Source organism: Narcine bancroftii, chromosome 7 (genome assembly GCF_036971445.1).
Source record: "Narcine bancroftii isolate sNarBan1 chromosome 7, sNarBan1.hap1, whole genome shotgun sequence".
In the NCBI taxonomy this organism is placed as follows: domain Eukaryota; kingdom Metazoa; phylum Chordata; class Chondrichthyes; order Torpediniformes; family Narcinidae; genus Narcine; species Narcine bancroftii.
In genome coordinates this window covers 12,149,465-12,163,264 of record NC_091475.1, presented here as the reverse complement: position 1 = coordinate 12,163,264, position 13,800 = coordinate 12,149,465, and the positions used below count along the sequence as shown (strand labels likewise).

The 13,800-nt window shown below is 45.4% G+C and overlaps 1 protein-coding gene across 1 annotated transcript in view; it reads right to left on the bottom strand.

Moving 5' to 3' along the window:
* Window positions 1-13,401, bottom strand: part of ripk4 (receptor-interacting serine-threonine kinase 4) — a 53,983-nt gene extending 40,582 nt beyond the window's left edge. Inside the window, exon 1 of the mRNA XM_069888840.1 lies at window positions 13,091-13,401. Within this exon, the coding sequence (XP_069744941.1) occupies window positions 13,091-13,257 (167 nt within the window). The 5' untranslated portion in view covers window positions 13,258-13,401. The remainder of the gene's footprint in view (window positions 1-13,090) is intronic.
* Window positions 13,402-13,800: the final 399 nt, after the last annotated feature.

Sequence of the window (13,800 nt, the reverse complement as noted above, 5' to 3'; positions counted from 1 at the left end):
AACGTCAGGTGATCTCTGACTTTAATACTTCCATCAACTCTCCTTCCACAGTTTCTTCAGATGGAGAATTCCAGTTTCATAAGCTTGTGGAAACATAAATTACTCATTCCCATCTCAGATTGAGTGGCCTCTTTTTCTGGAACTATTTCCCACAAACCCCACTCAAGACAGCTCCACGAGGGCCTAATGACGAGAGATGGGTTTGGAAATCCAGTGTTTGCGAATGCAGGTTTAATATTCTCTTGCAGCTATTTTAATTGAGGAGTCAGAGTTTTGATTGCACCCACATTTCTAATGCAAGTGAATGTGGATAAACAATTGAATTCAAAGAAATTAGATCTATATTCTTTGCACTTTGGAAGCACAATCTTACCAAGATGTACAAGATCCAGAGGAGGGAGTGACCAAGTACATGTTGCAATGTTTCCTCCAGTGAAAGGATGTAGTTACAAGGTTAGGGAGCAATGCATTAAAACCAAGATGGCCAGGGAAATGCACACACCACAGAGCAGGCCTTTCAATTCCACTCATCGACACTGATCAAAACCCATTTGTCTGTGTTTGGTCCATATCCCTTAAAACTCTAGCCATGTATCTGTCCAAATTCCTTTTGAACATTGTATTTGTTTCTATTTCCATGGCTTGAGATGAACTAACCTCTGAATGGAAAATGTTGCTCGTTATTTTTTAATGCTACATCAACTATGTTTGAGCCTGAAGATCTAAATCAGATATTAAATAAAATAACAGAAAACAATATACCAAAGAATCCAGAGATCTTCCTCCTAAGTGACATAAAAAACAAAGAATTTGGAATTGATTTGGAGGATGCACAAAAAAGATTTGTAAAGATAGCTCTAGCCGTAGCAAAAAAATGTATTATGTCAACCTGGAAATTGGAAGATAATTTGAAAATACAACAATGGTATATAGTAATGAATAAATGTATTCCATTAGAAAAAATAACATATAGTTTAAGAAATAATATTGAAATATCTGAACAAATATGGGAGCCTTACATGAAACATAATAGCGAAAACCTACCGGGGACAATCACTACCTAAATTAACGGAAGGAGAAGGAAATGAAAAGAATGAACTCAGTGGAATTTCTTGTGTATTTTTATTGAATGACAACATTGTTTGACTGGTTTAATGATTCCTAGATTTTGTACTTTAAATGGACGGGAGGGGGGAGGTAGGGAGGGTGGGATGGGAGGAGGGAGGGGGGGGAGAAAATGGCACTGTATATGTGTGAAAAGGAAAAGGTGTGTATCATGGTTAATGTGATTTATGGTGTGAAAAATAAAAAATTAAAAAAACAAAAAACAAAACTATGTTTGAGCCTCTTTTCAGAGCCTTGCGCATGCACAAATTGATAGCAGCTGACAACATCACTTAGTTCTGTTGACTGGGCTGCACATGTAGTTTGTGCACGGTGCACTGTGCCTAGCGCTGGAACCCGTGTCGTGTCCAGGATGGATGGGGATTTGCAAGACTCCTTGGCCTTCCTTGAAAAGGTGGCATTCATACAATCAACTCCTGCATGAAACGTGCACCCAACAGTCCAGCACTCCTTCAATGCCGCACTTAACAAAAGACCACGTTCAGTCAATCACGCAGCACCTTTATAGCCAAGTTATGCCTTCGTGCTTTACACCCAATGAAGTATTTTGAAGTGTCACCTCTGTCATAACATCAAAAACATCGCAGTTAATTTCAACAAGTTCCACCAACAAAAAACCCTGAGATTCTTTTCCCTGCATGCGAGGCAAAATTACCACTGCAGTGCAAAATAACTGTACTCAATGTACGCCTCTGAACAAAACAAATGTAAACAAACTGACTGTGCAATACTGAGACAATTAAAAAAAAATCAATAAAGTGCATAAGTAAGAGCCCTTAAATGAGTTTGTCATTGAGAAGTCTGATGGTGGAGGGGTAGCAGCTGTTCCTGAACCTGGTGGTGCGAGTCTTGTGACACCCAGACCTCTTTCCTGATGGCAGCAGTGAGAACAGAGTGTGTGCTGGGCGGTGTGGGTCCTTGATGATTGCTGCTGCTCTCTGACGCCTGCGTTCCCTGTCGATGTTCTCATTGGTGGTGATGTAATGTTCTGGACTGTGTCCACTCTCTTTTGCAGCAAGTTTATTTTTTAAATTAGGTGTTTATCAATTTTTTAAAGCATCAACTCCTTCATTAAAATGAAACTTAATGTCAATCTACAATGATCACAACGTAGAAGAAACCTTTTGGAACAACAATATCAGGACAAGTTGGGCCTATTGTCTGGGAGCAGAGAGCAAAAAGAAAACATTTGCATGAACATTTGCCTACATACTCAATAGCTTTGACATCCCAAAGTTCTTCACAATCAATGAGGAAATTCTAAACTGATGTCAGTCTCTTAATGTAGGGAATAGAGTAATCAATTCAGGATCAAATTCACAGATATCTTCCTTCCCATTAGAATCAGAATCCTGAACAACTGTGTACTCAACGTTAGCAAAACTAAGAAACTGATATGGACAATCAGGCGAACATAAACCAGTCTTCATCAATGAGTCAGCAGGGGAAAGGGTAAAGAACTTCTCATTTCTGGGTGTCACCATCTCAGATGATCTATGTCCATGTCAATACAATCATGAAGAAGGGTGGCGTAGCAGTTAGCACAATGGCTTTACAGCACCAGCGATTGGGACAGGGGTTCAAATCCCACGCTGTCTGTAAGGATTTTGTATGCTGTCCCCGTGTATGTGTGTCTTTTCCCCAGGGGCTCCGGTTTCCTCCCACTCCTCGAAACATACTGGGAGTGTTGGTTAATGGGGTGCAACACAGATTCGTCAGCCAAAATGGCCTGTTATCGTACTGTATGTCTAAAGTAAACTAAATTAAAATTAAATTTAAAAATTAAGACTATACTTCATTAGGAGTTTCAACGACTTGCAAATTTCTACAGGTTGCTTCACTGTCTGGTACGGAGATGCCAATGCACGGGACAGAAAAAGGATGCAGGGAGTTGTGAACTTGGCCTACACCATCATGGGCATCAGTCTTCACTCCATTAAGGACGTCTACAAGAAACGGTGTCTTAAGAAAGTGGCCTCTACCATCAAGGATCCTAACCACATGGCCATGCCTTCTTCTCAGGGTTACCATCAGGAAGGAGGTACAGGAGCCTGAAGATGGTACAAAAACAACATCTTCCCCTCCATCATCAGATTTCTGAATGGACAATAACCAGAGACTCTACCTCATTTTTTATCTCGCACTATTTTTTAAAAAAAGTGAAATTTATAGCAATTTTTGTACCTGCAATACTGCTGCAAAACAACAAATTTTTGACTCACGTTCACGACAATAACTTCCGATTCTGACTGAACCACACCCTAATAAAATAATAAAATAATTCCCTCTGTAGCTTCTGCATGCTGCACTGTGTTTTACCTGTAGTACTCTGTATGGTTTGACTAGCTTATATGGTCTTTTTTACATATAAATAACATTTTTGTTCTGTTGTCAATTTTCACACTTACCTTCCGGAGTGGCTGTCTCACAGAACGACCGGTGTACAGATATCACCGTGCGTTTAGACTAAATGCCACCTTGCTGGACGTGGGTCGATGTCACTTCGTCACCGCATCGTATACACTAGCCCATTGTTGCGGGCCTCCTGCAGTTCAGTTTAGACTGTAGGCTGTCTGCAATAATGTCTGGGGGGGGGGGTGGGTGCTGCAGGTAAAACTGAGTGAGTCGCTAATTTCCATTTTGATCTTTTTTTACACAGACTGTGCACCGGGAATTTGGGAACAATTTCCCAGAATGCAGTGGCTGTGTTAAAAAAAAACCCTTAAATGACTCACATTACACTGTACCTAAATGCTCTTCCCTAAAACATTGTCAAGGTCTCAATTTAACTACCTGTCCATTCAATAATCAGATTGGGAGCTTGTTATCAATATAAAACCACCTGCTACATTTTCTAAATTATAACAGCAAATGGAACACTGTGAAACGTAAAGTCAGAGAGCTATTCAACTGAAGTCTTGGAGACGTTTAGAAAGGGATTATACAAATGTAGCCCTTCTTTCGTAATCTAAGTAGACAAGTGTTTTTTTTCTCCAATGCTTTTCAGGTTCTTTTATTGTCACATAATGAAACAAACAATGTGGAATTATGCGTAATTTCCTTTAGTCTGCCATATGGCAGATAAAAATTCACCATCTGCATAAATTTCCCGATGCCCCTTACAGCCAGAGAAAGAGAAGCAAAAGAGAGTCCCCACAGTCACTGAGTGCCCCTGGATTGGCTTCCAGCATTCCCACAGCCACACAGGCTTCAGTCCAAAGAATCGGCAACCCAAGCTCCAGATCCAAACCTCAGAAATTATCAGGAAGCCCTCAGCGCTCTTGGCACTCTGTTGCGTCCCGGTACCGATACCTGCCACCCCTTCAGCCAGACTCAAGCCAGTCTCTAGCAGCATGCAGCCTGGTGTGAGTCCTTTGACCACAGTTGCCAGCAGCCTGTGTGTTCGCGTCACCGACAGCCCACCACCTGTGTATTCTCCAGGCTCAGAGCCCCTCACTGGTCTGCCGCTGCGGTCACCGTCCTGAGGGTGGTCTCCTCTGCTTCTCTTTCTCACTCAGGGAGTAGTCTCCCCATTTCCTGGTGCCCTGTGCTTCCCCGGAATCTGCAACCCCCTCCAGGCTGCTGCCAAACATAGGGAGCTGCCATCTTGGTCCCAGATCCCGCGGTCACAAGATTTTCAAATAAACCACCGTTGGCTCCTGTAACAGGCCATTTAAGCCCAGTCAGATGGGGGCGGCCGGACCCCGTGGGGGAGCAGGGCATCCACTCCCCACGGGCCCACACCAGTGGCGCCACTGCCATTACAGCAATTCTGTCAGCATCGCCATTTTCTTTTCCCTTGTGCATCACTTTTCCTATTAAAGGTAGGGCAAAAAGTTATCCTCGGTCAGGTGGTCAACAAAAAGCATCCGTCAGAGGATCTATAGACTAAATATTGAAGTCCGATGACGAAGTATCGTGGGCCAAATTTGGCTTTTATTTCGGCAACCAATGAGCAAATGCACAAGTGAAAGCAGTTTGAGAAGGGACACTAGTTAAAAATAAGAGCTGCCCATTAAAACGGAAATAAGACGGGAATTTTTCTCTGGGGTTTGAGAGACTTGGAACTCTCAGCTCCTCCGAGGGCAGTGAAAGCATAGTCTTTGTAAGGCAGCGTTAAATAGATTCTTGATCAGTGTTGGAGGGGGTGGGGTATGTTGAAAGATTATCCTGTTAAATGGTAATGCCGAATAGAGTTTACAATCAGATTAACCATGATCTTATTAACTGGTAGAACAGCTTGGCACAAACTCCTTCCAATTGGAATGCTGGTGCGTGGGAGTAACACGAGCCAATCATAGATGTCTGGCTACAGAGTTGTCTTGCTTTGGATTATTAGGTTGGGGCAAATCTACCCCCAAAAAAAGGTTTAACAACAAATTGCATTTATTGAGCATCTTGCTTCTTCTTGGCCTCCATCGGTTGTGATCGACCATGGGTACTGTGCCTTTGGTACTCACTGGCTTGTTTAGCAGCTTCGACTGTGGCTATGGAGGCCAATCCTGGAATGGCAGGCCCTGCCACAGTTGCTGCAAATCCAGGGCACCGTTGAACTGCTGTCCGTTGAGCTCTTCACTCCTCAAACTGACTCAAGATCATTCTCTCATCTTGCTCTGGGTGTTGATGAAGAGGACCTCACCATTTGTTGCCGTCATCTGCTGCACCCTCTCAGCACTCGGTGTTGATTTTTCAGGCTTTCCTGTCACGCTTGCAGAGGCCCTTGAAGCGAAGCTGGGGGTCGACCACCATTCCTCTTGCCTATTGCTAGTTCTCCGATGAGGATGCCCTTTGGCAGTCTACCATCGTAATAATCAAACTTAACCTTGTCAAACAAGCTTTGAGGGTGAACATGGCAATGTTATCGCAGGTGAACAAAAACTACTCAAAGAAATACATTTTAAAAGTTGGAGAGGGGAAGTTTAGGGAGAGAATTATAGGCTTAGCTGAAAATGTGGCTGAAAGTCAGGAGGTCCACAAGAAGTGAAAACTGGAGGCGAGGATGTTTCAGAGAGCTGGAGGAGAAAACACATTCTCTGGGAGGGGGAGGCAGTGTGGGGGCTGGAAAACAAGGGCAATAATGTTTAAAATCCAGGAATAACCACACTATGAAGGAATTGAAATTGCCCTGGAATGTTTCAAGTCAACACAAGTGGGGGAAAAAAAGAAGTTTCTTGGTCCAGCGAATACACAAACCACAAGGCTCTTAGTGGGCTTTGAGGACATTGAACAACCAGAAGAAACTGCTCACACTAACCACCTGAGACTCTCCTTTTCACGGAGCGATATTTATTTTTAAAGGCAAAATATTTGACCTGCACATGTATTATTTCTCTTTATGTGCGTTACGACCGATTGTGTATCTGCACGTTTTGCACTGAGGACCGGAGAACGCTGTCTCGCTGGGTTGTACTTATACAAACAAATGACATTAGATTTGACCTCACTTTAAGGAAACTTTAGGTGCATTAAGTTGGATTAATTTAGAAATGAAATCTACTAAAAAATATTCTCTTCTTTCAATACTTGGAGCACCTTTACCTTTTTTAGCTTCCAAAATTTGTTGTTTTGTTGTCAGACATACCCCAAGAATCTGGTTTCAATTCAGGACTCATTTTGGGTACCATAGATTTTTATTAATAAGTCCTACTTTAGGTCATTCCTTTTATTTTTACCTTTGGTTCAAGATAGCCGTTATTGTCATTGGTCAAATTTAGATGTCCAATCTTTTTCAGATGATTTTACTGACCAAAATCTTGCTTCTTTTTAACAATTATCCATCAAATTTACAATACCTAGACATCATTTGTTTCTCTCTCTTGCTATTTACAGGTTAGTAGGAGCTTTTTGAATTCTTTATATTTAAAGCTCCCTGAAGACCTGGAACCTCATATGATAGGGATGATTTATAATTTTCTACCCCCATTGTTCTTTGGCTTGGCTTCGCGGACGAAGATTTATGGAGGGGTAAATGTCCACGTCAACTGCAGGCTCGTTTGTGGCTGACAAGTCCGATGCGGGACAGGCAGACACGGTTGCAGGGGAAAATTGGTGGGTTGGGGTTGGGTGTTGGGTTTTTCCTCCTTTGTCTTTTGTCAGTGAGGTGGGCTCTGCGGTCTTCTTCAAAGGAGGTTGCTGCCTGAGTTTGTGAGCATCTTTTGAGGGGGAGGACGTGGAGGGGGAGGATGTGGACCTGTCCTTGGGCCTGCGCAAAGGAGCTTTTAGATGGAGAGCAGTGTGCGCAGTACTGGCCCCACCCTTTACACCCATGGTTCGTGTGCTGTGGCCAAGCAAGCTGGGACGTGGCAGCGAGGTCCTTGGGTCGTAGGTTTTATTTCGGAGTGGCCTTCTCCTATGCAGGTTTCTTACCTGGGCTGGAGGGTCCTGCCTCCCCTCCTAGGTCGGACCATATTGCCCGGACAGGGGACGGGGCCGCCGCTGCCCTCCCCGTGCCCTCCTTGTTAAGGGGTGGTATCTGGCCTTTATGAATTACTTCTAAATTCTAGGGACAGTTTCTGGTACAGAATTTAAAAAACAGGATTTTCAACAGCCATTTTCTGAAGCGATGTGGGACTATTTTGAAGTGAAGGCATTCACCCTCTCTTTGTGCTAGACCCTCATTATTACAATTTCCCACTATTCCTAAGTCCAACTGGCAAAATTCTATTCTAATCTCTCTTTTAAATCGGATAAACGTCTAAATGAAGAAGGTTCACTGTATCATATGTTCTCGTTACGTCCTTTCTCATTTTTGGGAAGGGGGATTTCGTATCTTATCTTTAGTTCTTAACATTAATTTGACTTCATATCCTTTTCTTGTTCTCTTTGGAATAAGTAGGCGAACGGGTCCGATGCTGACCGCTTCACAATCCCGCGTAGTTGCCCTCACCTCCCTTATCGCTAGAAGGGCCCACGTCAACGAGATGGAAAGATGGCGTCCCTCCCACTCACACTCAGTGGTTGCCCCACGTGATGGCATGTCTGACTTTGGGAAAAATTAGCTGTTCCCCGAATGAAATGAATCTGAACTTTGTTTCTTTTTGGGGTTCTTGTCTTAACTATTTTTAAAATTTGTAAGATTAACTCGTTTTTGGTTTTTGAACCAAATGTTTACCTTCCTTTGTTATTATTAGTAGTGGCTGCTTGCATCAGTAGCCTCTGAAGGGAGGGGATTGAATTAGATATTTAGTACAATGTTTTTCTTTATAACATAACATAGGTCTCAGTACTATTTGTATTTCTGTATGAGATTTGTTAATACTTTATTTTATTGTTGTGCACTTATGGAACATTTATTTATTAAAACCAATTAAAATATTGAAGAAGAAGACTTTGAATGTGAAAAAACAGGCATTTGAATTAAAGGCTGGGGAAAGAATAAAGGAAGAATGGGAGAGGGGGGAGGAGTCCAGACCCACAGACAAAAGGGTTTTAATTGGAAATGATAAGAGGAAAGGTGAGAGTTGATTTTAGCTGTGAAAGGAGACAATGGGATAAGGGAAGAGAAAGCGAGAGGAAAGAAAGGGGAAGAAAATGGGAGAGGGGGAGCGAGTTTCTAATGGAAACCGGGGGAGTCGATGTTAATGCCATCTAGTTGGACGGAGCCCAGATGAATGGTCTCATCTTGGCAGCGCATGTCAACAAGGGACTGGGAGTGGGGAATTGAAATGGGTGGCTATTGGGAGATCTGCACTATCGCGGGGGACAGAGCCAAGGTGCTCAATGAAGCAGTCTCCCAGTCTGTGCCCAGTCTCTGTTCCGGAGACCACAACAGGAGCACCGACGGATGCAGTAGATGGCCCCTGCAGATTCACAAGTGAGTGGATGCTTCACTTGGAAGGACCTGTTTGGGGCCCTGAACAGTGGTGAGGGAGGAGGTGTGAGTGCAAGTGGAGCATCTCCTTGCAGTCACAGGGGTAGGTGCCAAAGGGCCAATTGGTGGGGAGGAAGGAGCGGATGACAGAATGGACCCTGTGGAAGACGGAGAGGGTGAGGGGAATATGTGCCTGGTGGTGGTGGATCAATGAATTGGCCTCTCCCCAAGGGATTCAACCCCAACAGGAGGCTATTCCTTATGGAGAGAAGGTATCTTATTGTGATAAAGAATTGTTTATAACAGCATTGTTTTTAAGAATTGTAAGAACAAAGAGACCCTTGGAGAATTGATTTGCAATATTTTACATTTTAAAGTGATTAGTGTACTTTCCCATAATCGTAGGAATCGCACACTAGTCACAGATTTGTAAGGGTTGTAAACAAGAGGTCGGAGCAGGAGTGGCCCATTTGGCTTATTGAGCTTTCTCAACCAATCAATACAATCATGGCTGATCTGCATTTAACTGCCAGTTCCCTATAATCCTTAATTCCCATACGCTTCAAAATTCACTGCTCTACCACTTCTTTGGACAGAAAATTCCATAGAATTTCTCCTCATCTCTCCCCTGAATTTGAGCCCATGTGCCTTTGTCTCACCTAGTAGTGGAAACAACCTCACAGCTTTTAAATGATCTGTTCCTTTCATAATCTCGTGGCTCTATAAGGTTCCATGTGTGACACAGTTAACACAGTGTTAGCGCCAGAGACCTGGGTGCGAATAGAGCACTGTCTCGAAGGAGTTTGTACATTCTCCCTATGTCTCTTACTGCGGCTTTATTTCTAAATGATCCTATCTCCATTGAGTATATTGCCAGACTCCTCAATCACACTCAAAAGATAATCTCCTCTTGCCTAGAAACAACCCGGTGACCCCCCTCCAAAACCAGTGTATACTTTTCATGCAAGGAGACCACAACTGCACCCAGTACTCCAAGTGTGGCCTCACCACTAACCTGCACGGTTGCAGCAGAACCAACCCTCCCTCCCCATCTTAAATTCAATTCCTCTGGCAATGAAGGCTTACATCCCATTTGCCTTGATTGCCTGCTGCACCTTTTTTGCAATACATTCTATGAATCTTCATTAATTGTACATTCTGCAATCATTTTTATCCTATAACAATCACCATTTATTCAGCATCGTAATTCTTACTGATACAAATCAAACAGGCAGAAATAAGTGGTCAGTTCCGACAAAGAGTCTCAGACCTGAAGCAGTAACTCCTTTCTGCACAGATGCCACCTGATCTGCTGAGTACTCGTGCAAGACATCCTGAAGGCAAACTTACAGTGGTGAAGAAGGCAAATGCAATGCTGGCGTTCAGTTCGAGAGGAATGGAAGAGCAGGGACGCTGAAGTTAGAGCAAAGTAATGTGATGTTTCGATAAGGCATTGCTGAGACCTCACTTGGAGTATTGGAGGAGTTTTGGTCTCCTCATTTGACAAAAGATGTGCTGAAGTTGGAGAGGCTTCAAAGAAGGTAAGAAAGGGTTATCAAACTAGGAGCACTTGAAGGCTCTTGGCCTATATTCATTGGAATTTAGGAGATCAGGGCAGGATCTCATTGAAACATTGGACATTGAAAGGTATGAACAGAGTAGACATAGAATGGTTGTTTTCCATGATGGGAGAGTCGAGAAAAGAGGGCACAACTTCAGGATTAAAGGGTTCCGCTTAGAACAGAGATGTGCAGGAAATTCTTCAGCCAGAGGGTGGAAAATCTGTGGAATTTGCTGCCACAGACAGTTGTGGAGGCCAGGTCATTGGGTATATTTATGGCAGGTTCTTGTTTTAACAAGGTTATGGAGAGAAGGCTGGACAATGGGGATGAGACAGAAAATGGATCAGCTTGTGATTGAATGGCAGAGGAGACTCGATGGGCTGAATAGTCTATTTCTGCTCCTATGTCTTATGGTCTCAGCATTTTCAGTCTTTATTTCAGATTACCATCAGTTGCTGTTTTTTTAAAATTTATTTTCATGGGTGGCCAACATAGGTTTGTGGATGAAATTCCAGTGCTCCAATCTGTTTGATGGGTTAAGATCTACCCATTGGGGCTGGGATGAAAAAGCAGCCTTCGTTATAAAACCAAAGACCATGTGAAATTGGAAAGAATGATTTCCATCAGGAACTGCTGTAAAGTTTCCACTTGGGCATCACCTAAGGTGACACGGTTAGCGTAGCGGATCACGTTATGCTTTTACAGCGCCAGTGATCTGGACCTTGGTTTAAATCCTTTAGCAGGGGTGGGGGGGGGGGTGTAGGTTAATTGGGTGTAAATTGGGCGGCACAGACTCATGGGCTGAAATGGCCTGTTCCCGAGCTGTATGTCTAAATTTAAAAATTGAACCATTGCAACCATGGGTTGGAGTCTCTGATCTTTTGATAGGAAAAGAGGGAGAAAACAGATTAAGCCAGAAGTATTCGGTATGGAGCTCGAGGGCAAGGAGGGCTTCACATTTCACTCATGCCTCCTTGCCAAGATCTCCATGACAATGCAAGCCTGTGGTAAATCACTTCTGTCTCACACTGTCTGTATTTAACAGATTAAAAGGAGCTGTTATCCACAAATCCAGGGGCATCGATCTGATGCAGGCAAACACTCATTTCTGAAGCCTACTCTTCAAAGCCAGTCTGTTGCATTCATTGATGGAGTACCCTCTCCCTTCTGTACCCCGAAGGCAGAGAGGATAGCTATAATCCAACGGATCCCACTTCAAAAAAAAACGCACAGGCAGAGAGCGATTGAGGTGGCCAGGTGAATATGGCTGGTCTGACAGAGCCACAATTTGTATTGACTAACATTGATCACAATGAAACGTTTAAAATGACTTCACAGAACCACAGCAACACACATATTATCACCAAAGAAAGGAGGAACGTTGGAAGCAGAATAATTAAAAGTTCTACATCTCTCTCCCTCGCAGGATAGAACACCAGGACTTCTGGCTGAGTGAAGTCGGCAAGAAAGACCATGAGGTCTTCCCACCATGAAAAACATCTACAACACTCAATGCAGGCGAAAGCCCATAAACTGGTAGGAGATATCACAGCACGCAGGTTGTTACATCCAGATCAGGCAACAGTGTGTGTCTCTCTCTCTCTCCACCCACCCCCCACCCCCCCTCCCCACAGCCCTCATGTAAACTGTTCTCCCCTCTGGTAGGAGATACCACAGCACTCAGGTTGTTACATCCAGATCAGGCAACAGTTTGTCTCTCTCTCCACCCCCCCCCACAACCCTCATGTAAACTGTTCTCCCCTCTGGTAGGAGATACCACAGCACTCAGGTTGTTAAATCCAGATCAGGCAACGGTGTGTCTCTCTCCACCACCCCCCCCCCCTCCTTCCTGGATTCCCAGAACATTTGCGGATAGTGCACAGTAGCCTTCCACTTGACATTTGAACGCATATGGATGTAAATATGCAGCGTGGTCCTGGAGCAAGGCGATGTGGTCTTTACGGGGCGAGCCTGGCACGAACGACTTGAGAGAGGGAGGTGGGGGGGAGAACTGGGAGCGGTTCAGGAGCTGAACACTCGCCGCTTACTTCTCATCCACATGGAGACTGGGGGGGGGGGGGGGGGGGTTATTCCCTGTGCCATAGGTGCTCTGTGACAGGGGGTGGAGAGAGACACACTGTTGCCTGATCTGGATGTAACAACCTGAGTGCTGTGGTATCTCCTACCAGAGGTTGGATACGAAGTGTCCCAACCACCCGAGCATCCAAAGAGAGTTGGGGGGGGGGGGGGGGTCAATCGCAGCCCGCAAGACGCCGATCTGTCGGGCCGTGGGAAACGTCGGCTCAGAGTGCGCGGCTCCGGCTGCCAGAGCGGGACAGGAGCGGGCTTGCCCGCCCGCGAGGGGCAGAACTCCTTATCCAAGAGGCAGCCAGCCGGGCCAGGACGACGGAGGACTTCTCTGGGCAGGTTTGGGCGAGGGCGGATTGAGAAAGTCGGCGGATCCGGACTGGGATCCCACGGGAAAGCGTTTGGGAAGGTCGCCCACCCAGGAGACCACGGATGGAGGGAACCCCTGGCTGGTGGGGGACAGTAGAAGCTGCGCCCCCCCCCCCCTCCCGCACTCGCCACTTACTTCTCATCCACATGGAGACTGGGGGGGCATTTAATCGCCAGCCACGTCTTCCAGTGAACGTGACGGATCTTGTAGACCTGCCCAAAGCCGCCCGATCCGACTTTTTCCCAGCTCACAAACTCATCGGAGTCGAAGGTCTTCAGCAGCCCCATCCCCCAGGAGGACATCCTCTCAACTCCGTGCCCCCTGCAGCTGCGCCTTCTCCCCGCTCTGCCTTTTGGTTTTGGGCGGCTGAGTGAGCACGTCTCCTGCCTTCAGTCCGAGCCGATCAGGTGCTCAAGGTGTGTGTGTGTGTCCCCAACTCCAGGCTCACGTCACTTCCTATTGCAACACCAAGGTGAACGTCCCATCAGGTATGTGCACTTCTTTCCCCCCAGTTCAATCCCACCCGTCCTGTGAAACCCCCTCCAGGAATTGACCTTTCCTGGAGGTCCGGCACTCGCCTTCCCAAGATAGGGCGAGCTCTCCACTGGCCACCGAGACAGAGGTGCACCAAAGAAGAGGTGCAAGGACTGCCTAAAGAAAGCTCTTGGTGCCTGCCCCATTGACCACCGCCTCCAACCGTGCATCTTGGCGCCTCACAGTTCGGCCGGCAGCAACCTCCTTGGAAGAAGACCGCAGAGCCCACCTCACTGACAAAGGAGGAGAAACCCAACACCCAACCCACCAATTTTCCCCTGCAACCGTGTCTGCCTGTCCCGCGTCGGACT